A 25,684-nucleotide genomic window follows, 5' to 3' on the forward strand; every position below is an offset into this window, starting at 1 on the left:
ACTGTGACAGTAACATCGCTGCCAGCTCCGCTTCCCATCCAGCTCCCTGCCAATGGCCTGTACAAGCCAGTAACAGAAGGCCCAAGTCCTGGGGCCCCTCGCCCAGGTGGGAGACCAGGAAGACACTCCCAGCACCTCGGCTTCCCACCTGGCTTGGCCATGGCTGTGGCAACCTTGAGGGGAGTGAAGCAGTGGATCAAAGATCTTTCTCTGTAACTCTACCTTTCAGCTAACTCAATATGTATGTTTTAAATTTTATGTTCAATGACCAGAATACAATAAACTCATGGAGTAACAACATATGCACTTCAATCTTAGGATGACTTTGTGGACTGGCACAATTATTTGATCTTCTTGTAGGTTTTTAAAGTGTTCATATGTAAAATATGCTAGCATTTTTACCACACAGTTTTGGGTGTTACCTTGATTTTAATGTATTAACAGCTCCCTCACATGGATGATACCCCTATTTGGTCAGACCATTTAGCCTTCCCTTAGAACTTGACTAAAATGCCCCAATCTTCCCAAATGATTTATGAAGGCACACTATTCCTAATCATTCCTGTGTCATAGAAAAGGGAGGATTCACAGAAGCCACATCGCTCAGCCGTCCACGGCTACTAAGCGCTAGAGACAGAGCTTCAAACCCAGACACGCTGAGGGTCTCCCCTGAAAGCCCCGAGCCTGCGGCGCCCGGTCTGAGGGGAGCCCTGGGGCGCACAGCCGCCCCTTCCCCAACCCCTCCCCCGAGGCCGCGAGGTCGGACGCCGGCGCGCCGGCCGCACTGCGCAGGCGCGGCCGCGGAGCACGGCGGGAAAGGGGCCGGGCCAGAGGCGCCGTTCGCCTCGAAGGTCTTTTGAGAAGCTGCGCGCGGGGAGCGTCCGGCAGAGAATTCCGTAAGCGTCTCGGTGCGGCTGCGGGTCCTACCCACTCGTGCGCGTTGGCGGAAGGCGATCGGGGCAGGCAGTTTCTCCTCAGCGGGAGGATGACGCGCCGGGTGGCGCCGGGTTCCCGGGGCTGCGTCTCGGAGCGCGGCGTTGGGGTCGGGGGCTCGGGGCCAAGCCCAGTCCGGGATGAGGATGGAGTTTGGCGCCTCCTTTCCTCAGCACGGATGGACTCGCTTCCCGCCCTCAGCCCCCGCGTTGTCGCTGTTGGGCTAAAGAAATCCTTGATTACACCCGTGGCTCTCCTTTCAAGTAAAGGGAATTTTTCTTTTGCATATCAAAGAACGGTGAACTTTTTTGGCCAATAAAACTGGACGTGGGGTCCCTAAATAGTCTAGTCCCTAAATAGTGCTAGTTTCGGGTGTGAAGTCGAGATCATTGGAGGGTGCGGGGTTTTTGCATTCGTGGACGGGATTGAGTGTCTTGGTTTACCTGGAGTGGTGTTTGCAAACGGCGACTTAACCCTTTTCTCAGGGTTAGCATGGCCCTATGTTACATTTAAAGCGTCTGGCAGTAACTTGTATTCACAGACGAGTGAGATGGGGAGCCTCCCTGACATTTGCAACAAGAATTTTCCTGCAGAATCTCAGATTGAGCAAGGAGCCTTCCAAGGAGTAGATGCTTTTTTTTTTCTCTCCTAAATTGTGTATCTGCTCTTGGGTTTGTATACAAGCTCAAATACCCCCAGGAAGATCAGTGCAAATGGAAAGGCTTTCCCCAGATGGTAGGAAAAACTGTTTGCTGAGGTCTGTGTTCATGTAATGCAAAGAATAGGTTTTGGACCATGAATAGACAGAGGATAGAACAAATCAGTCATTTACCTCACTCATATGTTGGGAGTGAAAAACTGGGCAAATGGAGACTCTAAGGTGGACTTTGTCAGTCAGTGGATTCTGCAGCAACCTCATCGTGCTTGGAATGGCGAGATTGGCAGCAATTCAGAACTGTTGAATTATCAAAACCACTTGAGCAAGACCCTTAGAGCGTGCCCCACATCACGGACCTGGGATGGGGAGACTGGTTGGGGCTTCTCCCTCTATCTCCCCCTTTACTCCAGATACAGGAAAAAGACAATGTGGAGATGATAGCCTTGCCCACTTTCCTGTAGCCCTTGAACCTTTTTGCCCTAATGAACTATGTAAAGATTGCAAAAAAAGAATAGGTTTTGGAGGGTTCTGTTAATCCCTGGGATACATAGTATAGTGGAGTGTAGCTACCGATTTTTTTTTTGTTTGTCTGTTTTTTAGTAGCCATTTGGTATTGAAATAGGAATGAAATGTTTGCTGAACCCCAGAAGCATGATTGGAACACGACCAAAGTTCAAGTGTTTGGTGTTGAGGGCTCCACTGATGACAGCCCTGTCTGCGTTCCGGGCACCATGTCCTTCCTCTAGCATTCTTGTTTTTGTATTCAACGATAACTTTATTCATAATTCTCACTGAGGTTTTTTGTTTGGTTTTTAAGACTATTTATTCTTTTATTGGAAAGGCAGATTTACAGGAGAGAAACCAAAAGATCTTCCATCCTTTGGTTCACCCTCCATATGGTCCTAACGGCCTGAGCTGAGCCACTCCAAACCAGAAGCCACCTCTGGTTCTCCCGCACGGAGAAGCTTTCCAGCCACAAGCAGGGAACTAAATCTGAAATGGAGCTGGCATTCATATGGGATCCTAGCAACCATAGGAGGAGGATTAGCCAAAATTGAACCATTAGAGCAGCCTCTGTCATTGGGCTTTTTTACATGCGGTCCATATACTAGAAATTTGCTCCTTATTGCCTGGTAGATAGCTACTTTAAAAGCTACTTCAGGGCTCAGCGCAGTAGCCTGGCAGCTAAAGTCCTTGCCTTGCACGTACCAGGATGCCATTTGGTGTCCGGTTCTAATCGTGACAGCCTTGCTTTCCATCAAGCTCCCTGCTTGTGGTCTGGGAAAGCAGTCAAGGACAGATCAGAGCCTTGGGACCCTGCACCAGCGTGGGAGCCAGGAAGCGACTCCAGGCTCCTGGCTTCGGATAGGTTCAGCTCTGGCTATTGTGGCCGCTTGGGGAGTGAATCAACAGACAGAAAATCTTCCTCTCTGTCTCTCCTTCTGTATATCTGCCTTTCTGATAAGTAAGTCTTTTTTTTTTTTTTTTTTAAAGACTACTTCGGATTTTTTCTGACAGTAGATTTTGACCAGCTGGCTGCTCGGCTTTTTTTTGTGCTCTGTGCCTTGTTTGTGTTTACCTTGTTTGTATTTACCGTGAGGGTGAGGAGACCCTGCCTTCTCCCGGGTCCTTCAGGAGTGATGGCTTCCCGTTGCCTGTGAAAGACTTACTTATCAGAAAGTCACGATTAGAACCGACACCAAATGGCATCCTGGTACCGCAGCATGTAGATTTAATCTAAGAAGCAGTTCCCCTTCTGCCCCCACCGCCCTGGGAGCCGACAGACAGCTTACAGAATTGAACTGAGGAAACCAATCTTTGCAAATGTTAAAATATAAACAACAGAAAAATATGCAAGGAAGTAGCATGTAGGAATAAATCTGCTTCTGAGCTCTACTTCATTTACTCATTTAGCTTTTGCTTGTGTCCAAACGACGCTATCTTTATTTAAAAGCCAGCTTTTCTTTTTCATTGTCTTGGCTAGTATAGGTTCTGCATACATTCTTGACATGTTAGGATTATCTCCTGCAGATAATCATCTACCAAAAAATGCTTCTTGGGTTTTGATCCTCAGCTCCAGTCTTTGAGCGAGCATCTGGTCTCTTCCCTGGTACTTTGATTATCTTCATTGTCTCTGAGGAATGTTGTCAGTGGAGAGGGTCTGTCTCTTTCATTAGACTTATTCCTGACTCGTGTTGATTATGCTGTAGCAATTGATTATTTTTGTCTGTTTTCTGGTTTTAATGTAAAAGGGATATAATTGATTTTTTTTTTTAATATTAACCTTGCAAAGCTTGCTTAACAATTTGGACTTTTTTTTTTTTTAAGATTTATTTTTATTGGAAAGGCAGATTCACAGAGAGGGGAGAGAGAAAGATCTTCCATCCTTGCGTTCCAAGGGAGCAGAGGCTATCTGAAGCCAGGAGCCAGAAACTTCTTCCGGGTCTCCCACACGGGTACAGGGTTCCAAGGCCTTGAGCCATCCCCAACTGCTCTCTCAGATCACAAGCAGGGAGCTGGAAGGGAAGTGGAGCAGCCAGAATACGAACTGGTGCTCATATGGCGTCCCAGCGCATGCTAGGTGAGGACTTCAGCCACTAGGCTGCTGCTCCAGGCCCAGTAATTTGAAAATTCTTTTGGATATTTTTCTGTATATAATTCTGTCATGTATGGTTAGGGAGTTTTGTTTCTTTATCTTTGTCTTGTTCTGTTGACCTGACTAGACCCTGTGGTATGATATTGAAAAAAAGTGATGAGAGAGGAAGCTGTGATATCAACCTTGTACTATCCTAGAATCCCAGATTATAGCAGTCCCCTCCTCCCACAGGCCCTGAGGATCATACCAAGCCCTATGTGTTTTGCTTAAAGGAAGCAGCTTTTTGGCTTCTCTGGCATATCTGAGTTGCCAGCATAATTGGTTTTAAGTAAGAATTACTTGGCACTAATCATTTTGAGAAACTATCAAGTTGTTAATGAGCAGTTAGCATCCACTGTGGATAAGGAGGACACTTCTTGGCTGTGGAGGAGAAGCAAGTATAGCAGGTAAGCTGTCGTGTTACTTAGTACATGGCACAACTTAAAACCTGGGAATTCTTTCATTCTGTAGTTTTCCACTTAAAGTGTTTGGACCTTCTTTGATTCTGGGTAACTGAAACTTGAGCAAGCTACTAGAGTTAAGGATGGACTGCTATACTCTGCCAGCTTTTTTTAGGTGGTTTGGGGAGGAGTCCTTGGGGCATCTGTATAGACGCTCATTAAGTGTACAAATAAAGATAGATTAACTATTTGCCTCTCAACTTTTGACCGGTTTTCCATTTATCCCATATTTAAGGAATTCTGTTTAGCCCTGTACAGTGTAGATTTACAGCTCTCAGCTACTATAATGTCTTAGCTTATTATTAAGATTTAATTTTTTAGGAGGGCATATTTACAGAGGAAGAGACAGAAAAATCTTTCATCTGCTGATTTACTCCTTAAATGGCTGCAAATGGTGGAACTGAGGTGGTCTGCAGCCTGGAGCTTGGAGCTTCTGGCTCTCCCATGTGGGTACAGGGTCCCAAGGCTTTGGGTGGTCCTCGACTGCTTTCCCAGGCCACAAGCAGGGAGCTGGATGGGAAACGGGGGCTGCCGGGATACAAACCAGCACCCATGTGGGATCTTGGCACGTGCAAGGCAAGGACTTTAGCTGCTAGGCCACTGCGCCTGGCTTTTTTTTTTTTTAAACGTTATTTGAAAGAGTGGCAGAGAGAAGGGTAAGACAGATCTCCCGTGTGCTGTTCATTCCCCACAGAAGCTAGGGCTGTTTCAGGCCAAAGCCGAGAGCCTGGCACTCCATCTGGGTCTCCCATATGGATGGCAGGGACCCAAGCCCCTGGGCCACCTTCCACTGCTTTCCTGGGCAAATTAGCAGGGAAGTGGATGAGAAGTGGAGCAGCCGGGGCTGGAACCGACACTCCAGCGTTTTAAACAGCAGCTTAACCAGCTGCACCGGGATGACAGTCTCCCTAAGGTAGATCTTTTTGAGAAAAGTTATGGATTGTCCTCCTTTTTATGTTCCCCCTTTCCTTTCTCTGTGCCATCTACTGATGCAAGTGTAGGAAGGGGTGGCCCAGGGCTCCAAATGTCTTTCAGAGGCTGAGGGTCTGTGCAGAGAGCGTAGACTGCAGAAATGAACTTAGCAGGATCATCAGCAGGCTGTGATTAGGAGTCTAGTTACCTGAGCCCATCTGCAGCTTATGAACATGCAGATCACTCATAGCAGACAGCGGCCCAAGGCCTTGGGCCATCCTCTGCTGCTTTACCAAGCCACAAGCAGGGAGCTGGATGGAAAGTGGAGCAGCCAGGACATGAATGTGTGCCCATAGGGGATGCTGGCATGTGCAGTTGGAGGATTAGGCAATTGAGCATTTGGCCCCTTCTTGCCATTGTCACTGATACAGGCAGATCCCTGGCTTAGGTTGAAGTAAGGGAAATGGGTCTTGGTGGCATGGAGGTCCAGGAACATTGCCTGTAAGGCCTTCGCCATGCTGGCTACCAGGATTGTCCCTGGCAACCCTGGCGTTGTTGCTCTTTCTCAGGAGGAGGTAGCACATGGTAGGTTCCTGTGTCAGAACCAGAATCCTCAGCAGTTAATCAGATGTTACAGAAATATTGTGAGTTAACTGAGCCAAGTTTTCTGGGTGCTTTTTTTTTTAGTTTTAATTTTTATTGGAAAGTCAGATGTACAAAGAGGAGGAAAGGCAGAGAGGAAGATCTTCCATCTACTAGTTCACTCCCCAAGTGGCTGCTATAGCCAGCTGAGCTGATGTGAAGCCAGGAGCCTCTTCCAGGTCTCCCACGAGGGTGCAGGGTCCCAAAGCCTTGGGCCATCCTTGACTGCTTTCCTAGGCCACAAGCTGGATGGGAAGCAGGGTTGCTGGTTTTAAAACCGCACCAATATAGGATCTCAGCGTTTACAGGATGAGGAGGACTTCAGCCACTAGACTACCTCGCTGAGCCCTCTGGATGCTTTCTGCTATGTTCCCACTTGTGATGGGGTTAAAGCAGCCCCAGAATTCCTAAGCTCCTGAGGCATTGTCTTTTGGGGGGGCGGGGAGTGAAATATGCAGAGAGAAAGAGAGACTAAGAGGAAGATTTTCCCTCTGATGATTCACTCCTTAAGTGGCCGCAACAGCCAGTACTGAGCCGATCTGAAGCCAGGAGCCAGGAGCTTCTTCCCAGTCTCCCACACTGGTGCAGGGTCCTAAGGCCTTAGCCGTCCTCTTCAACTGCTTTCTCAGGTCATACGACACCTGGCCGGAGGCGTTGTCTTTGATTAAAGGTGTTTGGATTTGCACAGCATTTTTCTGTTGATGGGAATCTGCAAAATGGCAATAGTTAATCTCTAGAGAATTTTGCTCTTCTGGTTGTAGGTAAGGCTCTACTGGACTGGATTAGTGACCGTAAGAGCTGTTCTGCGCATCATCATTAGACCTTATTTAGTTATATTTAATTTTCTGGTTTGGAATAACAGCTTTCAATTACAGTTGAATTGAAGATGGGGATGAGTGTGTTTGACCCCCATCCTCACATATGAAAGGCACTGGGAGGAGCACTTGGGCTTGTCATGTACTAATTCAAACTAAAACCATAGCCCTGAGATCATTTCTGTAAGAACTTTAACTGGAATGTACTTAGTGTTAATTAACTCCAACCTGCTGTAATTATTAGCCCTTAGGCCATTTGGAATTTAAAAAGGATTATCTGTTTGGAAGGGAGGATTTAAAAAAAAAAAAAAAGGAACACAGCCCGGGATAGCACTAGATTTGCAGTGTGCCAGGGTAAAGGACTTAGAATCAGAGCCGGTTGCTGCAATCAAGGTAGAGAAGAGGCCTCCTGCAGGGACAGAGAAGTGTGCAGGCTACGCCTAGATTTCTGAATTGGGAATGTTGATACATGACAGTGCCATTGTCTAAGTAGGGCCATATGTGTAGAGCTAGTCTGGACTATAATATGAGAATGTAATTGCAGATCTCTTGTGCTGGAATAAACCTACAGAATAGTTAAGAGGCATTTGAAGTATCTAGACTCAGGAATGTGGGGAGAATCAGCCTTAATTTGGGTTGTCATTGAATCTAATGTTGTGCCCGTAAAGCAAGCTAGAAGAGTACTGAGTAACTGTGCTTTGAAAAAAAAAAATACAGATCTTTGGGGCCCGGCGCGATAGCATAAGGTTAAGGTCTTCGCCTTGAACACACCAGGATCCCATGTAGGTGCCAGTTCTAATCCCGACAGCTCCACTTCCCAACCAGCTCCCAGCTTGTGGCCTGGGAAAGCAGTCAATGACAGCCCAAAGCCTTGGGACCCTGCACCCACGTGGGAGACCTAGAAGAAGCTCCTGGCTCCTGGCTTTGGAATGGCTCAACTCCAACCATTGCAGCCATTTGGGGAGTGAATCATCGGATGGAAGATCTTCCTCTGTCTCTCATCCTCTCTGTATATCTGCCTTTTCAATAAAAATAAATAAATCTTTTTAAAAAGAAAAATACGGATCTTTTGTTCTTTTAAAAGATCTGTTTGTTGGGTGGGTCTCAGGACGGGCCTGTCATGCCTGGATCCCGGACCTCCGCCATGTGCACAGCCGCCATGTGCTGAGCTGTTTCCCGGGCCTGCTGGGTTCCGGGGGCTGCTTCCTTCGGGGTGAGTAGACCCAGGGGGGAGGTCTCCGGCACTGGGCAGGTCCGGGACCCACCCGACACCTTCATGGGGCGGTGAATGGGATTTGGGAGGGGCGCGACCTTGGGCCTGGGTTATTTAAACCTCCAGCAGCCTCCTAGCAGCTGGTGGGTCTCAGGACGGGGCGTCTCATGCCTGGATCCCAGATGATAGCCACCATGTGCACATGGTGAGCTGTTCCCGGGTGCCATTTGGTGCCAGGCCGGGGAGCTCTGGGGATTTGGTTCTTTGAGTTGCTGCTTAATTAGCTCCAGGTTGACCCACTGTGCTTCTTGGACCTGAAACAGGCAGTAACTCTTCCTTAGCAAAACTTTTAATCACTAATAATGCTGAGCACCAAATACCAGTCATGCAGAAGCTATGGCTTGGGGCTTGCCTGCAAAAGTGGCTCCAACAGCTGGCCAATGTGTCAACTGGTAATGGAACAGAATAGATCAGGCAGGACTGAGCAAACCTTAGCCCACAAGCAAAACTAGAAACCAGGAGGGAGCAGAGGTCATGCCGAGCTAGGCTCTTGCAACTGCTGGTCTGTGGGAGCCAGGGACGCTAAGCCACAGTGTCTAAGGCAACGTTCGGGACAGGTGAGGGGCTGTGCCAAGCTGAGTCAGAGCATCCATTGGCAGGCAAGTGATCTATGGCTGGGAACAGACCCGGTTGGGGAGCAAAGGGGACAACCCTAGTTGGTCTGAGGTTCCCACCAAGAGGCACGTGGCCTGGAAGGGGGGCTGCATTCTGATCTGGAAACAGTTGTAGTCTCCCTTGGCACAAGTGTGGACTGGGATTGGATGCACTGAACCGGGCCAGACCCCGACTCCCCCTGGTGTCCTGGAGGACCAGGGCAGATGTGGGATGGACTAGGCAGGGTCTCAAACCCCTACTGAGCCATGTGTGAGCCATACATGGGTATGGACAAACCATGGCTGGGCTGGAATATCCAACAGCAAGAACCAGATTGGGTGGAAGGCCAGTCAGGAAAAGCCACAGTTCCTGCTATGACAGGAGGTGGACTGAGTAGGGTTGGCTCATGGACCCACTGGTAAGCGTGAAACCTGGCATTGGGAGAGGTTCTGATGGAGGAGCCTGGGCAACTCCTCTGGCAGGACACAGACCCAGCAGGTAAACGCAAGAAACATGATAGGTAACAGCCCAGAAGAGGCCATGGAAAGCTACCCACTGGCATACAAGTGGCAGACATGGGGGCAAGACCAGGCTGAATCAGTTCACGTGATCCACTGGCAAATCCAGGAACCAGTGTGGGTCAAACCAGGTTCGGTTGCAACACTGACTAGTGCACGATACAGAATGCCGAGGTGAGGTTGCCTGTACCGGAAGGGACCGCAGCGCCCAACCAGCGAGAGAATAAGGAAGGGAAGAGGCAGAGCTGGCAGGGGAATAAGAGAGGGTTCCTTTGCAGGACAGCTACTTCCGCAGGAGAGCATAGGCTGGGGTGGGGGCAGACCAGACTAGGCAGAGCCACCATACCTGTGGGCCTCATGTGGACTAGATCAGGGAAAAGCCGGGCTGGGCGGATTATTCTTACTGGTGCAAACAAAATTAAAGTGGGTGAGGGTTGTTTGCGCTTAGACGCAGCATCAGCTGGAATCTGGGAATGGGAGAGGCCTGGGAGGGAAATAGTGGGCTCATCCCTCTTGGGTTACCACTTCCACAGGACATAAAACTAAGGTAGCGGCTGGGGTGGAATGGGGTGTGGGACAGACTGGACTACTGCTACACTTACTGGCAAATCAGGGTAGGGGGCGGGCCTGGTGGGAGTTATTGTGTGTCGCTCCAACTAGGCTACAGCTCCCACTGGTTTACGTGAGGGCCAAGTATGTGCTGGGCAGAACTAGGCTGGACTGCAACACCCATTGGTTCCAGTGGAAGTTGGGAGTGACAACAGAACCAACCCAGCAATTGCAACCACCAGCTGATTGGAGCGATGGACGGTGCCAGGCCCTGTACTTGTTAGCACATACAAGAAGTTTCTTTGGAGATCTTCCTAATCTAAATGCTGGACTCAGAACCCTAACGAAGAAAAGAGAGAAGACAGAACAGGTCAACCAACCATCTCAGCTATGATGGACTATGTCAATCAGTGGATTTTTCAACGACCTCATAGTGCTTGGAGTGGCAAGATTGACAGTGATTCATAACTGTTGCAATATCAAAACCACTTGAGCAAGAACCTCAGAGCATGCCCTACATCTGGGACCTGGGGAGGGTGCGAAACTGGGTGGGCCTTCTCCCTTAAATACCCCCCTTTAAACATGAAGGTAACAATATGGAAAACATATTAGTCTTATCCATTTTCCTATAGCCCTTGAACCTTCTTACCCTCATTAACCATTAAGCATTACCCAGTGCTTGCAAAGGGAGGACTTAGCTATTGAGCCATCACAGTGGGCCCACAAATAAATAAGTCTTAATAAGGAAAACATTAAATTATGTTGAGGGCTAGTGGATGAAGGAAAGGAAACCGATGTTCATGCTGTGGAAAAGCATTGATGTCAAGTTGCTGAAAATTTTTGTGGTACTAGAAAATTAGCATATATTAAAGGAATAATTTTTATTTTTTTTTTAAAGATTTATTTTTATTATTTTTTTATTGGAAAAGCAGATATACAGAGAGGAGAGACAGAGAGGAAGATCTTCCGTCCAATGATTCACTCCCCAAGTGAGCGCAACGGGCCGATACTATGCCAGTCTGAAGCCAGGAGCCTCTTCCAGGTCTTCCACGCGGGTGCAGGGTCCCAAAGCTTTGGGCCGTCCTCGACTGCTTTCCCAGACCACAGGCAGGGAGCTGGAAGGGAAGTGGGGCTGCCGGGATTAGAACCAGCGCCCATATGGGATCCCGGGCGTGCAAGGCGAGGACCTTAACCACTTGCGCCACCGCGCCGGGCCCGACTAATCTTTATTTAAAAAAAAAGTTTAGTATTATTTATTTTAAAGGCAGAGAAAGGAGAGATAGATCTTCCATGTGCTGGTTTGCTTCTCAAATTTTTGCAACAGCTAGGATTGGTCCAGGCCAAAGCCAGGAGCCTTGAACTCCAACTCTCCCACATGGATGGCAGGGACCTATCCGAACAAAAGCAAAACCAAGAGCTCCTTCCAGGTCTCTGACATCGGTGCAGGGTCCCAAGGCTTTGGGCCATCTCTGCTGCTTTCCCAGGCACATGAGCAAGGAGCTGGATCAGAAGTAAAGCAATTGGGACTTGAACTCACACTCCAACTGGGTCTACTGGCATCACAGTCAGTATCTTAACATGCTGTGCAGTAACGCTGGCCCCAAAAAGGTTAAGTTTAAAATTAGACTCTGCCAATATTTCATTTTAGGAATCTGGAAGTTGTTCCCCAGAAAGAAACTATTGCTTTGGAACCAGAGGACCCCTTTGTATCAGACAAGAAGATGAAAGAACCACCATTAAACGGTGAATGTGATAAGGCCGTGGCACCACAGCTGGGACGCCTGGATGAAATGAAGACAGAACCCGACAATGCTCAAGTAAATATTTTCTAAATTTTCTTTTTCTAAAGCAACATTTAATTATACATTTTACTTATGATGGTACTAATTTAAACTTACATGTTTAACTTAAAGCAGTTGGTTAAATAATGCGAAGTATTTGATGTTGCATGCCAACCATATACTAGAAAATAGTTGGAGAGCTAAATGGATTGTTGGGATATGGCTTGAATTGCTTATGATTATTTCACTTATTTGAAATGCCTGTAACAGCCAGGGTGGAAACAAGCCAAATCCAGAAGCCCAAAACCCTAGATGGGTTTCCCCCATGTATTGTAAGGCCCCCAGAACTCTGGTCTCTCGGGGTTTGCTAAGGCAGGAAGCTGGAGTTGGATCCAGGATTAAAAATCAGGCACTAACATGGGATGCGGATATCCCAAGCGGAGTTGTTTGTTTTTTTTTAATTTTTTAAGATTTATTTATTTGAAGAGCAGGGTTTAATAGAGAGCTTTCATTCACTAGTTTTTTTTTGAGACCCAGAAGAGCTCCTGACTGCTGGCTTTGGGTCATCACAGCTCCAGCCATTGCGGCCACTTGGGGAGTGAATCAGTAGATGAAAGATCTTCCTGTCTCTCCTCTCTGTATATCTGGCTAAAGCTGTGTTTTGTAAAAAGGATTGAATTTCCTCAAGAATGTTTTCGTATGAACCACCTGCAGACTTCTAGAAAAACAGAAATTGGAGAATTGTGTTATCTAGTGCTCTGTATAAAGTACTTCAGTAATCAAGTAATTAAAGAAAGGTGTGTCACTGGGGAAAAGTCTCCCTGTTGGAATTATCTCGTTTTTTCAGTGTATTTATACACTTTCAGATCTGTGGCGGCCGGAGATGGCTTGCTGCTCTGAAAAAAAAAAGCCTCCTCTGTGAGACTTATCAGCCCCACCCAGTCATTCTCGGTTTAATGAAGACAACCACTGATATGACCAGGTAGCAGAGTAGTTGTCACCGCGCATACCTGCTTTCTTTTGGGAGTGGCAATTCTTAAAGATTACTGCAAGCCACTGTTTTGGACCAAGCTCCTGCAGTAGGCCCCGGCAGCCCAGACTGCAAACCACAGTGGAGTTCTATATCAGCCAGTTGAAGGGGAGCTGTTGATTTGACTTGTAAACATCCAGGTCAGAGGGTTAACAGCCAGATTTCCCAAATTGCAGACTTCCATTGCGGTGATAGTGGAGTTGGCTCAGCCTTAATCTTGCCACAGAAAAATGGTGACCTGATGTTAAGCTCCTGGTTGTGCCTCTGTCCTTCTGCCTCCTTGCCGGGAGCCTTAGGAAGAGATTAACTTGTTTGTTTGTGGGAGTTTTTGGGTTTTGTTGTGTTTCCTTCAGTCTTTTTCTGTCAAACCAATCCCTTCTACTCTTGCTCATCAGAAGACTTATTCTGTTTTAATCCAATGCAGTAATTCCTACTTCTGGAATAAAAAAATAAAGCCAGTTAAGATTGTCACTTAATTGCCATGTTGTCCTTTAAACTCCAGAGAGTGTGTTGAGAGATTCAGAGTTGGATTTGGTCCTGCAGAGAGAAAATGTGGTTGAGGGAGTCCCCAGGCCAGGGACACGAAGAGGGCCGTGCTGGCCTCCGCTCCTTGGCCGGCGTGAACTTAATTTACCACGTGCTAATGCCATAAATACTTGGTATTTATCGGATTTATTGTTTCAACCTTTTTTTAGGAATATTCTCAAGCCCAGCAGCCCAGACCTCAGGAGAATGAACTGAAAATGAACACATTTTCTGACAGTGGTAATAAAATGATTTAAGTCTGTTGTTTATTTGAACCAGTATAGTAATTCATTTTACTTTCGAAAATACCTTTCACATTATTTGTGTCTGATATTGAGTCCAAAAGAAAGAATCTCTAAAATGAAGGGCTGTACACGTAAAATTGATGAAAATACTGATACTTTTTTTCTTTTTCTTGGTGTTTTGTTGACCACAGGCCTTCCGCTTTCTCTGGCATCATCCGGCATGAATAAAATGCTTCCTTCCATTTCAACCACAGCTGTTCGAGTTTCCTGTAATGGTTGTAAGAAAATCCTCCAGAAGGGGCAGACTGCGTACCAGAGGAAAGGGTCTACTCAGCTCTTCTGCTCCATCGACTGCATCACCGAGTACATCTCGATGGCCAGCTGCGCGGCTCCCGCCAAGAGGACGTGTTCTAACTGCTCCAAGTACATCATCCTAAATTATGCCTTTTCCTTCCCACGCAGATCCTGGGCAAGAGTTTTGGTTATAATTTTCTACACTTTTCACTTTTCTTGAAGATATGTCACCTTGATTTAGTGAAAAGAAACTGGTTCTGCCTTCATTTCCTCCAGTAGATCTTCAGAAATAGGGTGTTGTTTTGTTTTAAGGAAAAGGCTTTTCGGAAATTGTCATGGGAGGAGTTCTGTTTCTCTTCAGCTGTAAATAATGTGACTTTCAAAACTTACTTTCCTACTCTTTCATTGGAAATCCTGCATAAGAAAGATTCTTATGTCCGTTCTGTTCTGTCATTGACTTGTATGGGGAGCGAGTGACCGGAAGTAATCATGACCATAATTTCTAGTAGTTGAAGATGTAGAAAGGTATTGTTTGTCTTCCAGTGGTAAATGAACTTATTTAATTCATTTGAATAAGTAGTAACCATAGATAAACAGGCATGAATAAATGTCATCTCAGACGTCTCTGAGGGTGAGGGAGAGTCTGTGGCATTTTGGCCCTGAGCGTCCCCAGACGTTCCTGGGTTGGTAGCATCGACTAAACACTCATGCCAAGATTTTAGCGTTTCAGAATGAAAAACAGACCATCACCACATTGGCTTCTACATATGAATTACTTTCACATGTTGTCTTGGAATCAGAATCCCGTAGTTGGAGATCAGCTTCCTTAATATTCGTGTGACTTTTTTGCTACTCCCCATAGAATCCCTGGGCGGCTGTTATCATCGCCACCCAAATTTGTTAGAACCATGGCCGCTCCAACTTCACACAGACCCAGTGCAGCAGGCCTGCACTCGTGTCGGGGACTCATGGACGTGCTGGTGTCTGAGAGGCACTGTGAAGTTGTTATTAACACTGCCATCTGTTCTGATACATGAGCTTGAAGTGTCCTCAGAGCCATCCTTAGCATGTAATAAGCAGTCATCGTGAACTCTCGCTGTTAGTTATAAGCCCTGAGCTCCTGGACAGCCGTGGCTGGGGCCTCAGCTCCTGAGTGGCAGCTGTTTCAGAGCCTACTCCCTGCAGTTCTACTCGCCCTGCTTGCTCGTGCTTGCAGCCCTGCAGTGCCTGTTGCTGTGGTGTCTCGTGTGCTTTCTGCCTCGGGCTGTGTGCGCTGTCTGCAGGCTGCTTTCTCTCCCTGCAGAATAAGGGACCGTGGGGGAATCCCCAGCGCCTATAAAACTGTACTACATAATACAATGTAAGGAACAATAAAAAAAAAAAAAAAAAGGGACCGTGGGCATAATCCAAATTATCCAGTATAAACCTTTTCTTTTGGTTTTGAGAAAACTGAGGCTGGAGGAAGTGAAGGTATCTGTTGCTATGTTTGTAGTATACTCGTTAAACTTAAAAAATTATGTAAAAAGCACTTAGATTGGGAAAGGCAGATATTATCTCTGCTGATTTACTCAGCAAAGGGCCACAATGGCCAGTGCTGGGCCAGGCCAACCAGGAAGCAGGGACTTCAGCCCTTCCATGTGGGTGGCAAGAACAGTTCATTGGGGCGTCTTCCACTGCCTTCTCATGTGCATTAGCAGAAAGCTAGATTCAAAGTGGGGCAACCAGGACTCAAACTGATGCTCGTGTGGTGCCAGCATTACAGCCAGTGGCTTAACCACAGTGCTGATCCCTACTCATTACCTTCATCAGCAGCAAGTTAGCATGCCTCATACAGATTGCACAGGTTGCAACAAGAAGGGTTCAGTGTATACATTCTCTGAGCTGTAGAGATCCAAGTGAGCACGTACCAAAATGTTATTTCTTGGGATAAAATTAATTCTTTTTAGATTTATGTATTTTTATTGGAAAGGCAGATAAACAGGGAAGAGGAGAGGCAGAGAAGATCTTCCATCCAATGGTTTACTTACTCCCCAAGCAGCTGCAACAGCCAGAACTGCACTGAAACGAAGCCAAGAGCCAGGAGCCTCTTTCAGGTCTCCCACGCGGGTGCAGGGTCCCAAGGGTTTGGGCTATCCTTGACTGCTTTTTCAGGCTACAAGCAGGGAGCTGGATGGGAAGCAGGGCTGCTGGGATTAGAACTGTCACCCACGTCAGATGTCATCATTGCAGACAATGGCCTAACCCACTGCTACAACTCTGGCCCAAAAATGTCATTTCTGTCCTTTAGTGTTCTAGCTGGAATCAACACAAAATTCTGAAAACAAGCAATGGAATATATAATGGACCTGAACGTGAATGCTTGATACTCAGGCCAGTCCTCAGTTTATTTAAGCTAGTTTTACTTACTTCTAACACGATTTTTTTTATTTAATACTTATTTGAGAGGCAGAGAAAGGGAGAATGTGACCAGTGGAGAGAGAGCTCCTGTCTGCTGGTTTGCTCCAAAATGTCCAGAATCTCAGAGAGCAGGAATTAGGAACCTTCCACAGGGGAAACTAGGACCCGGCCGCTTGAGCCAGCACTTTCTGCCTTCCAGAGCCTTCAGTGGCAGCAAGCTGGAATCAAACCCAAGCATTCTGATAGGGGATGTGGATGTCTTAACCAGTGTTTTAACTACTGAACCAAATCCTTACCCCACAGTATCATTTTTAAGTTTTTGTTGGTTAGGATTTGGTAGGTTAGAAACCAGCAATCTTGTATATTAGTAGCACCAACAGCTAGTAAACATTTTCAGACTTTGTAACTCTGCTGATGGAATTTCTTTAGCCTGCCTTCACATCTGGCTCATTTCTTTTTTTACATAGTGTGCCTCAAATATCTTGCCCTTTTATCTCACATTATTTTCCTTGATTCCTGCATCGCCACTTCCCCATATTGATTGTTTCATAGTATGTATTTAACATTGATGTGTTTGAAAGACAGTGACAGGGCCCGGCACTGTGGCCTAGCAGCTAACGTCCTCGCCCTGAACATGCCAGCATCCCGTATAGGCACTGGTTCGAATCCCAGCAGCTCCACTTCCCATCCAGCTCCCTGCTTGTGGCCTGGGAAAGCAGTTGAGGATGGCCCAACCTGTTGGGACCCTGCACCCGTGTGGGAGACCCAGAAGAGGCTCCTGGCTTCGGATCGGCACAGCACCGTCTGTTGTGGCCACTTGGGGAGTGAATCATCAAATGGAAGACCTTCCTCTCTGTCTCTCCTCCTCTCTGTGTATCTGATTTTCTAATAAAAATAAGTAAATCTTTAAAAAAAGAAAAAGACAGTGACAGAGAAGGAGATCTTCAACCTGCTGATTCCTTCCCTAGATAGCCCACGCAGTCAAGACTGGGCCAGACCCAATCCAGAAACTCTGTCTCAGTTCCCTGTGCGGGTGACAGAGACCCAATCCTTTATGCATCCTCCACTGTCTTCTCCAGCATGTTAGCAGGAAGCTCAACCAGAAGCCACGTAGCCAGGGCCCAAACCACCCTCCTACAGGATTTGAGCACATATCTCAAATGGCAAGTTAACTTGCTGTTACTCAAGGAACTGTTTTGGCAAATGAGGTACAAGGACAGTACCATGTATAGAGATATACTTTAAACCAGTAAAATGATGTACAGAGTTCATAATACACTCAGTTGAAAATGTTTAAATGTTAAACTGGTGTTGATTTCGGGAAGAATTCCTCTTAAATTTTGTTATGAAGATTAATACTCTTAAGGTTCTTAGGTAGACAGCTATCCCGGTATTTCCTATAGTTGTAGTTTTTTGGGTTTTTTTGAGGGGGGGGGATTGTTTATTTGTTTGTTAAGATTTATTTATTTTTATTAGATTCATAGAGAGAAAGACAGAATGATCTTCCATCTAGTGGTGCACTCCCCAAATGGCCACAATGGCCAAGGGGCTAATCTGAGGCCAGGAGCCAGCAGCTTCGTCCAGACCTCCCGTGCGTTGCAGGATCCCAAGGCTTTGGGCTTTCCTCTGCTGCGTTCCCAGGCTGCAAGCAGGTAGCTGGATGGGAAGTGGAGCAGCCAGAACACAAACTGGTGCTCATATGGGATCCTGTCATATGCAAGGCAAGAATTAATTACTGGGCCGGTGCTATGGCCTAGTGGCTAAAGTCCACGCCTTGAACGCGCCAGGATCCCATATGGGTACTGATTCTAATCCTGGCAGCTCCACTTCCCATCCAGTTCCTTGTTTGTGGCCTGGGAAAGCAGTCGAGAATGGCCCAAAGCCTTGGGACCCTGCACCTGTGTGGGATACCCGGAGGAGGTTCCTGGCTCCTGGTTTCGGACTGGCACAGCACCGGCCATTGCGGTCACTTGGGGAATGAACTTCAGATGGAAGATCTTCCTCCCTCTGTCTCTCCTCCTCTCTGTTTATCTGACTTTGTAATAAAAATAAATAAATTTTTTGGGGGGGGAGTGGGATTCCCCACTCCTCTCCCAACCCTCCCCCCATGGTGGGCTCCTCCCCGCTGTTGCGTAATCGCAGTTCAAGTTTAGTTGAGTTTCCTTCATTGCAAGCATACACCAAGCATAGAGTCCAGCATCTCATTGTCCGGTCAAGTTCAGCGGCTTCTTGGGGAGACCCTCCCCGGTCCGAAGGCAGAGCCAACAGAGTAAAAACCCGGTCAGTTAAAAGCCCCAACATAACATCAACAACAATATATAACGTTAAGGGATAAATTGACAAGTTATTGAGCAACCAATATGTCAAAATTGGATGCAAGGTCTTAACAAATTCCTGTGGCTATTTCAATGACAATTCAACAATTGAGGTGCAAAACTGTTTTAGGAGGGGTGTGCAGAGAAATCTTCCATATCTTGGTGAGGAGTACTTAATCCCCGTGTCCTATCTAGTAAGGTGTGTGTGAAAAAATAAATAAATCTTAAAAAAAAGAAGAATTAATTACTGAGTCATTGCACCAGACTTAGTTGTAGTGTTCTACTTGAATCTCAAGAATCCTTTACATTCTCAGGAATTATTAAACACAAACAAGAAAAAAACTTTAGTTCTGTAGCTTTATCAATGTATACATCTAATACATCAATGTATGCAGAAATATATTAGACATTAAATGTCTTAAAGAAAAATAGCTGGGCCTGGTGCAGTGGCTCAGTGGCTAAATCCTCTGTTTGCACACCTGGAATCCCATGTCAGTACCAGTTCGTGTCTTGGATACTCTACTGCCCATCCAAGCTCCCTTCCTGGGAAGGCAGTAGAGAATGACCTGAGGCCTCCAGACCTTACACCCAAGTGGGAGACCCACGGAAGTCTTCTGGCTCCAGGCTTTGGATTGGCTCAGCTCTGGACATTGCAACCACTTGTGAAGTGAACCAGTGGAAGGAAGATCTTTCTCTCTGTCTATATATTTGCTTTTCCAATTAAAACAAAAAAGAAGTAGAAGAAAGAAAGAAAGAAAAAGGAAGGGTTCAGCAGAATAGCCTAGTGGCTAAATCCTCACCTTGCATCTGCCAGGATCCCATATGGACACCAGTTCATATCCTGGCTGCTCCACTTCCCATCCAGCTCCCTGCCTGTGGCCTGGGAAAGCAGCAGAGGACAATCCAAAGCCTTGGGACCCTGCACCCACGTGGGAGACCAGGAAGAAGCTCTTGAATCCTGGCTTCACATCAGCTCAGCTACAAACATTGTGGCCATTTGGGGAGTGAATCAACAGATGGAAGGTTTTTCCCTCTATATCTCCTTCCCTCTGTATATCCGCCATTCCAATAAAAAATAAATCTTTCCCCCAAAATCCATATTTTTAAAAATATAATGGTGGGCCCGGGGACGTAGCCTACTGGCTAAAGTCCTCGCCTTGAACGCGCCAGGATCCCATATGGGCGCTGGTTCTAATCCCAGCAGCTCCACTTCCCATCCAGCAGCTCCCTGCTTGTGGCCTGGGAAAGCAGTCGAGGACGGCTCAAAGCTTTGGGACCCTGCACCTGCATGGGAGACCTAAAAGGACGTTCTGGCTCCTAGCTTCAGATCGGTGTAATACCAGCCATTGAGGTCACTTGGGGAGTGAATCATCGGATGGAAGATCTTCCTCTCTGTCTTTCCTTTTCTCTGTATATCTGACTTTCCAATAAATATTTAAAATATATATATATGTAATGATAAGAGTAGCATTGTTTCATCCATTTTGTAGAACACTAATGGGTGAGTTGATTTTCATATCTCCTGCATTCATTTTATTGCACATTATTTTGGTTAAAATGAGTGGGGAAAATACTGACCCTACACAATGCAATTGGAAAGGGAGTAGTGTTTTAAAGAAATGGTAGTCTTTTTTTAATGAGATTTATTTATGTGAAAGGCAAAGCCACAGAGAAAAGGAGGGTTAAAAATCTTTCATCTCCTGGATCATTTGCAAATGATTGTAACCACCAGGCTGAAGTGAGGAGCCAGGGTCTACCCTTTGGTGCCCCGCCTGGCGGCAGGGGCCCAGGTGTGTGGCATTCATCCACTGACAGTGATGTGAGAGTGTTGGAGGCAGGCCTCGCGCCAGCACTGCTGTGTGGATGTGATATTGGAGGTCGTGTCTTGATCTGCTGCTCTGTAAGATGAGTTGCAAATGCATGGTCGAAAGCCACATCAGTGAACTTTTTATGCTTTGTTACTTTCAAAAGCATTAATCTGTCTCATACCTTGAGTCTTTTCCCCATGAGTTTTTGTTGTTGTTGCGTCATGCTATAATCATTTGAAAAACTTTGGTTCACTGCGTCCTGGAGATTAATTTTCTTCTAAGATTTATTTATTTTTATTGGAAAGTCAGATACACAAAGAATAGGAGTGACAGAGAGGAAGATCTTCCATCGATGATTCACTCCCCAAGTAGCTGCAACAGCCAGAGCTGAGCCAATTCAAAGCCAGGAGCCAGGAGCTTCTTCCGGGTCTCCCATGCAGGTGCAGGAACCCAAGGCTTTGGGCCGTCCTCGACTTCATTCCCAGGCCACAAGCAAAGAGAGCTGGATGGGAAGTGGAGCTGCCGGGATTAGAACTTTGGCCACTAGACTATTGTGCTAGGCCCTGCAGAAGAACTATTTTAAAAATCACCACCATGTCCATCAGAAAAATCTTCTGTTAAGAAGCAGTCAGTCTTGAGGTGGCAGATGCAGATTTTTCAAAATTTGAATTTGCATTTGAAAACTTTAGTTTTATCTTTGGCCATAAATATGTCAGTTGTTTTCCCTTGAAGTGACAGTCTCACTTGATTTCATCTCCAGAAAGCTATCTCTCCGCCAGATACTTCTTCTGGGGTAATAGCTTGTCTTACACTGCAGTTTTCCAGTAAAAATGTGCTGCTTGGATGTATTGGCTGATGCAGATGCAGCTCTGCACGTGTCCAGGGAGCTTTCCTTGGTGACGGCCACTGTCCTGCTGTGTGCGGAGGAATCGTGTCATGCCATGTCCCATTGCATCGCAAGGCATTTTAAGATATACCCAAGCGCAAGGATCAAATTTAAATCACTTGGTATGTTTTGCCCTGTATATTAAGGACATTCCTCATTAAAACAGACTTTTTCTAAGCACCAAATGTGTGGCAGTGGTAAGAATATTCGTGTTTCAGTGTTACTGCGTCGATTTGTTCTAAGACTGAGGCAGTTGTGCCCATCATTACATTCTTTCTCCAATCTGAGATGAAATTCACGTCACAGGCAGTTAACCATTTCGTGAGCAGTTAGCACATTCTGTGATTCTGTGCTGTGCAGCTTGCTCACTCCACCCCGTAAAGGCCCTCCCTCGTGAAGCAGAATCTCCTCGGCCCCCCACCGGTGACAATTTCTGTTCTTCATCCTGTGTACGACTTTGTCTATTCTGAGCATTTCATTTATAACTGGGATCATACAAGATATGAGAACTTTGGGCCTGACTTTTATCAGCACAATGTTTTCAGAGCTTGTCTGTGTTGCAGCATGTAGCAGAACTTTATTATTTCTCATAGCTGAGTCTTATGGATGGATAGACCTCAGTTTTATTTATCCACTCACTCCTCGGCATGTAGACCATTGCCATCTTCTGGCTACTGTGAATATGTTACTATGAACCTGTGTGTACAGGTGGTTTGAATGCCTGTTTCGGTTCTTTGGGTTTACAGCTGGAAGTAAGGTCCGGTTGTTGGCATTGCCCCATCAGCACAGTGGGAGAAAAGCACATAGCATATTAATACTGTCATGACGGTAGCCTAGGTCTTGTGTTTCCGTATGGTGTCAGTATCTGGAGGGCCCCAGGATTTGCAGACCATACTCTCACTATTGCTTCATGCAAGTGAAATACCACAGGAAAGGATTGTTTGAGGGAGTCCTTTAGTTTTGAATCAATAGAAACGGTCTTCTTTTTTTATTTTTTAAAGATTTATTTTATTTTAATTACAAAGTCAGATACACAGAGAGGAGGAGAGATAGAGAGGAAGTGGAGCTGCTGGGATTAGAACCACAACCATATGGGATCCCGGTGCATTCAAGGCGAGGCCCTTAGCCACTAGGCCACGCCAGTAGGCCCGAAATGGTCATTTTCATTTACTTGTTTAACGATGTCTCTGTTTTTTGGTTTTTTTAGAGACATCTTGCATCCAAAGGATATGCTCAGTGTTCAGCTGGAAGATAGTGTCCCCAGCAAACATTTCTGTAACCCGTCCTGTCTTTCATCCTATGAAGAAAAAAGAAAACTGTTTGTCACCATCTGCACAAATGACATTTTGAGCAAGTGCAGCATGTGTCAGAAGACTGTTGTCGTAAGTTCCAGGGCTTTTATTTTTCAACCTTCAGAGGGAGTCTGATGGCTGTGTTTCTCCAACATTGGAGTATTTACCAGATCGTTCTCTTTTGATCCTAGATTCAGTATGAAGTAAAATATCAGAACGTGAAATTCAGCGTGTGTAGCAACTCCTGCTTCTCCAAGTTTCACTCCGTGAATAACTTCATCATGAATTGCTGCGAGAACTGCGGCACTTACTGCTACACCAGCTCTAGCCTGCACCACATCCGTCACATGGAGGGGCAGCCTCAGCTCCTCGGCAGTTCGCGGGCTGTTACAGCCTACAGGCAGGTATGATGGGCTGTCATTTCTGCTAGGGGTGTGTGTGTGTGTGTGTGTGTGTGTGTGTGTGTGTGTGTGCGCGCGTGTGAATGGTTCCACTGTAGCAGAGTGTGAAGATGTTGTTTTGTAGTACTAGTGGGGTTCATGGCTGTTGGTGAGTTGATGAAGGAGAAACAGAGGCCTCAGTGGTCCCTTCTTGCATACAGATTCACGCAAGTGCTCTGTGGAGATTTCCCGGCAGAGTCAGGTTGGTCATCTGACCTTGAAGAAAAGGCAGGCCTGTGGGAACCTGCTTGTACACAAACAGCAATCACAAAGCTAAATAACACTAATGTTCTGGTCAGGAAGGCTCAAACAGAAAGAGGTTGGTTTACTTTAATTTTGTTTAGCTCTTACACCCACTCAGCCTATTCGATGCGGCAAGATTGAATTATATAAACTGTTCTCCCTTTTTTTTAAGGCTTGTTTATTTTTAATCTGAAATGCAGGTTTTTTACACCTCAGTGGGCAGAGGTGAGCTAATCTGAAGCTGGGAGCCAAGAGCTCTTTCATGTCTCCCACATGGTTGCAGGGTCCCAAGGACATGGGCCATCCTCTGCACTTTCTCAGGCCGTAAGCAGAGGACCGGAGGGAAAGTAGAACAGCCGGTTGCCAGCAGGATGGCTCAGGAGCTAACTGTTCCCTTGCACATGCCGAATCCCTTATGGTTGCCAGTTCATGTCCTGACTGCTCTACTTCCCTTCCAGCTTCCTGCTTGTCTACCAGCAGTAGAGAATGGTCCAAAGCCTTGGGACCCTCCACCCATGTGGGAGACCTAGAGGATGCTCATGGCTTTTGGTTTCAGATCAGCTCAGCTCTAGCTGTTGCAGCCACTTGAAGAGTGAACCAGTGGATGGAAGATCTTTGTGTCTCTTTCTGTATATCTGCCTTTCCAGTAAAAAAGAAAGAAAGAAATCTTAAATAAATAAGGTACAGTGACTGAGACACAATCTGGCACCCATATGGGATACTAGTGCCACATGACAGAGGATTAGCTTAGTGTGCTACCATGCCAGCCCCTAGATAAACTTTTGTTAAACTATGGGGCCCAGTGGCGTGGCAGCGTAGTGGTTAAGGTCCTCGCCTTGCATGCCCCGGGATCCCATATGGGCGCCGGTTCTAATCCCAGTGGCCCACTTCCCATCCAGCTCCTTGCTTGTGGCCTAGGAAAGCAGTGGAGGACACCCCAAGGCCTTGGGACCCTGCACCCGCGTGGAAGACCCGGAGAAGCTCCTAGCTTCGATTTGGCTCAGCTCTGGCTGTTGCAGTCGTTTGGGGAGTGAACCATCTGACGAAAGATCTTCCTCTCTGTCTCTCCTCCTCTCTGTATATCCACCTTTCCAATAAAAATCAATAAATCTTTTTTTTAAAAGAAAAAAACTGATACACTATGTATGTTAGGTGGTAGGTGATAGTGATAATGGAGGCAGCTTGTATTGTTAGTGAATATAATAATCAGAAAAAGATTCAAATAAAGAAATCTGAAAAGATGCTTATTTGTGAGACAGAGCTCTCATTTGCAGATTTACCCCTGAAAGTGCCCACAATGGCTGGTATTGGACCTGCCAGAAGCAGAAGGCACACTCACCCAGGTTTCCTCTGTAACACTTGAACCACACAGCACCTGTTACCTCCCAGATAGCAACAGCATCTAAATGCCAAGCAGGATGCAGGTCACGTCCCGTCTCTGCCTCCTGTCCAGGTTGCTGCTCTCTTACACTGAGGGCAGTAGACGGTGATGGCTCAAGGACCCGGGTTCCTGCCAGCCGTCTGGGAGACCTGGATGGAGTGCCTGGCTTCAGCCTCACCCAGCCCTGCCTCAGCAGGCGTTTAGGGAGTAAGCTGGTAGATGGAAGATATCTCTTCTTGCTTTTCTCTCCTTCTGTCTCTGTTTCTACATTTCAAATAGCTGTGTTTGGTTGGATTGGTTTGTGTTTTTTTAAAGGAGCACAGATTGGACTCGTTTTTTGGAACCTCGGGAAGCCCTGGGTCTGAAGCGTGGCATCCCTGGGGCTGGAGCATGCAGGCTTGTCCTGCTGCCCTGCTCCTTGGAAAACACTCTGTCTTCGACACGGAGCAATTTATATGTTAAGAACAAGATGGAATAAAACGTACAGATGAGATTACTTGATGAATGGTATAAAACTAAAGCTGAAAACACATCTTTATATAAAAATTATATTAAAGCATGAAATAGGCATTTTCACAGTTACTCTCAGCGTTTGGTTGTTCTGTTGCCAGTGTTCTGTCCTTTCCGGTAAGGTGTTTCCACTCATCTTTGTGTCTGTGCTCCTGGGAGCAATTCTGTTCTGTTGGTCCATTAGTATGCATTTAAGAATGATGGTTCCAATTTCCCAAGAAGGAATGGAGGTGACCTTAAGAGTTTTGTCTTATTCCTGGATGATAATTGGGTTTCCTTTGCTATGTTTCTTTCTAGAAAGTTTACATAGGAAAACTCATCTCGCAGTGTTTGGTAATGTGTGTTCAGCGCTCTCTTGAAGCACCAATAGAAGGTTTCTAGAATTGACACTGAGGATGTCAGGAAGGGGATACTTTTATTTGTGTAACTAAGAGGCCTGGAATGAGCAGCATCTTCTGTAACCATTTCATTATTTCTTACACGTGTATTATTGTGCTTACTGTCATTACTCATAGTTTTTGTTTGTTGATGCGTGTCCTGTCAGAAA

The 25,684-nt window shown here is 46.3% G+C and overlaps 1 protein-coding gene across 1 annotated transcript in view; it reads left to right on the plus strand.

The window, feature by feature from the left end:
• Window positions 1–805: 805 nt before the first annotated feature.
• ZMYM1 (zinc finger MYM-type containing 1) overlaps window positions 806–25,684 on the plus strand; it is a 31,249-nt gene continuing 6,370 nt past the window's right edge. The window contains exons 1-6 of the mRNA XM_040974186.1: window positions 806–896; window positions 11,639–11,807; window positions 13,497–13,566; window positions 13,763–13,994; window positions 22,479–22,653; window positions 22,755–22,967. Coding sequence (XP_040830120.1) covers window positions 11,712–11,807; window positions 13,497–13,566; window positions 13,763–13,994; window positions 22,479–22,653; window positions 22,755–22,967 — 786 coding nt within the window. The 5' untranslated portion in view covers window positions 806–896; window positions 11,639–11,711. The remainder of the gene's footprint in view (window positions 897–11,638; window positions 11,808–13,496; window positions 13,567–13,762; window positions 13,995–22,478; window positions 22,654–22,754; window positions 22,968–25,684) is intronic.

This window comes from Ochotona curzoniae, unplaced genomic scaffold (genome assembly GCF_017591425.1).
Source record: "Ochotona curzoniae isolate NIBS_2020 unplaced genomic scaffold, NIBS_Ocur_1.0 contig_2404, whole genome shotgun sequence".
NCBI lineage: Eukaryota > Metazoa > Chordata > Mammalia > Lagomorpha > Ochotonidae > Ochotona > Ochotona curzoniae.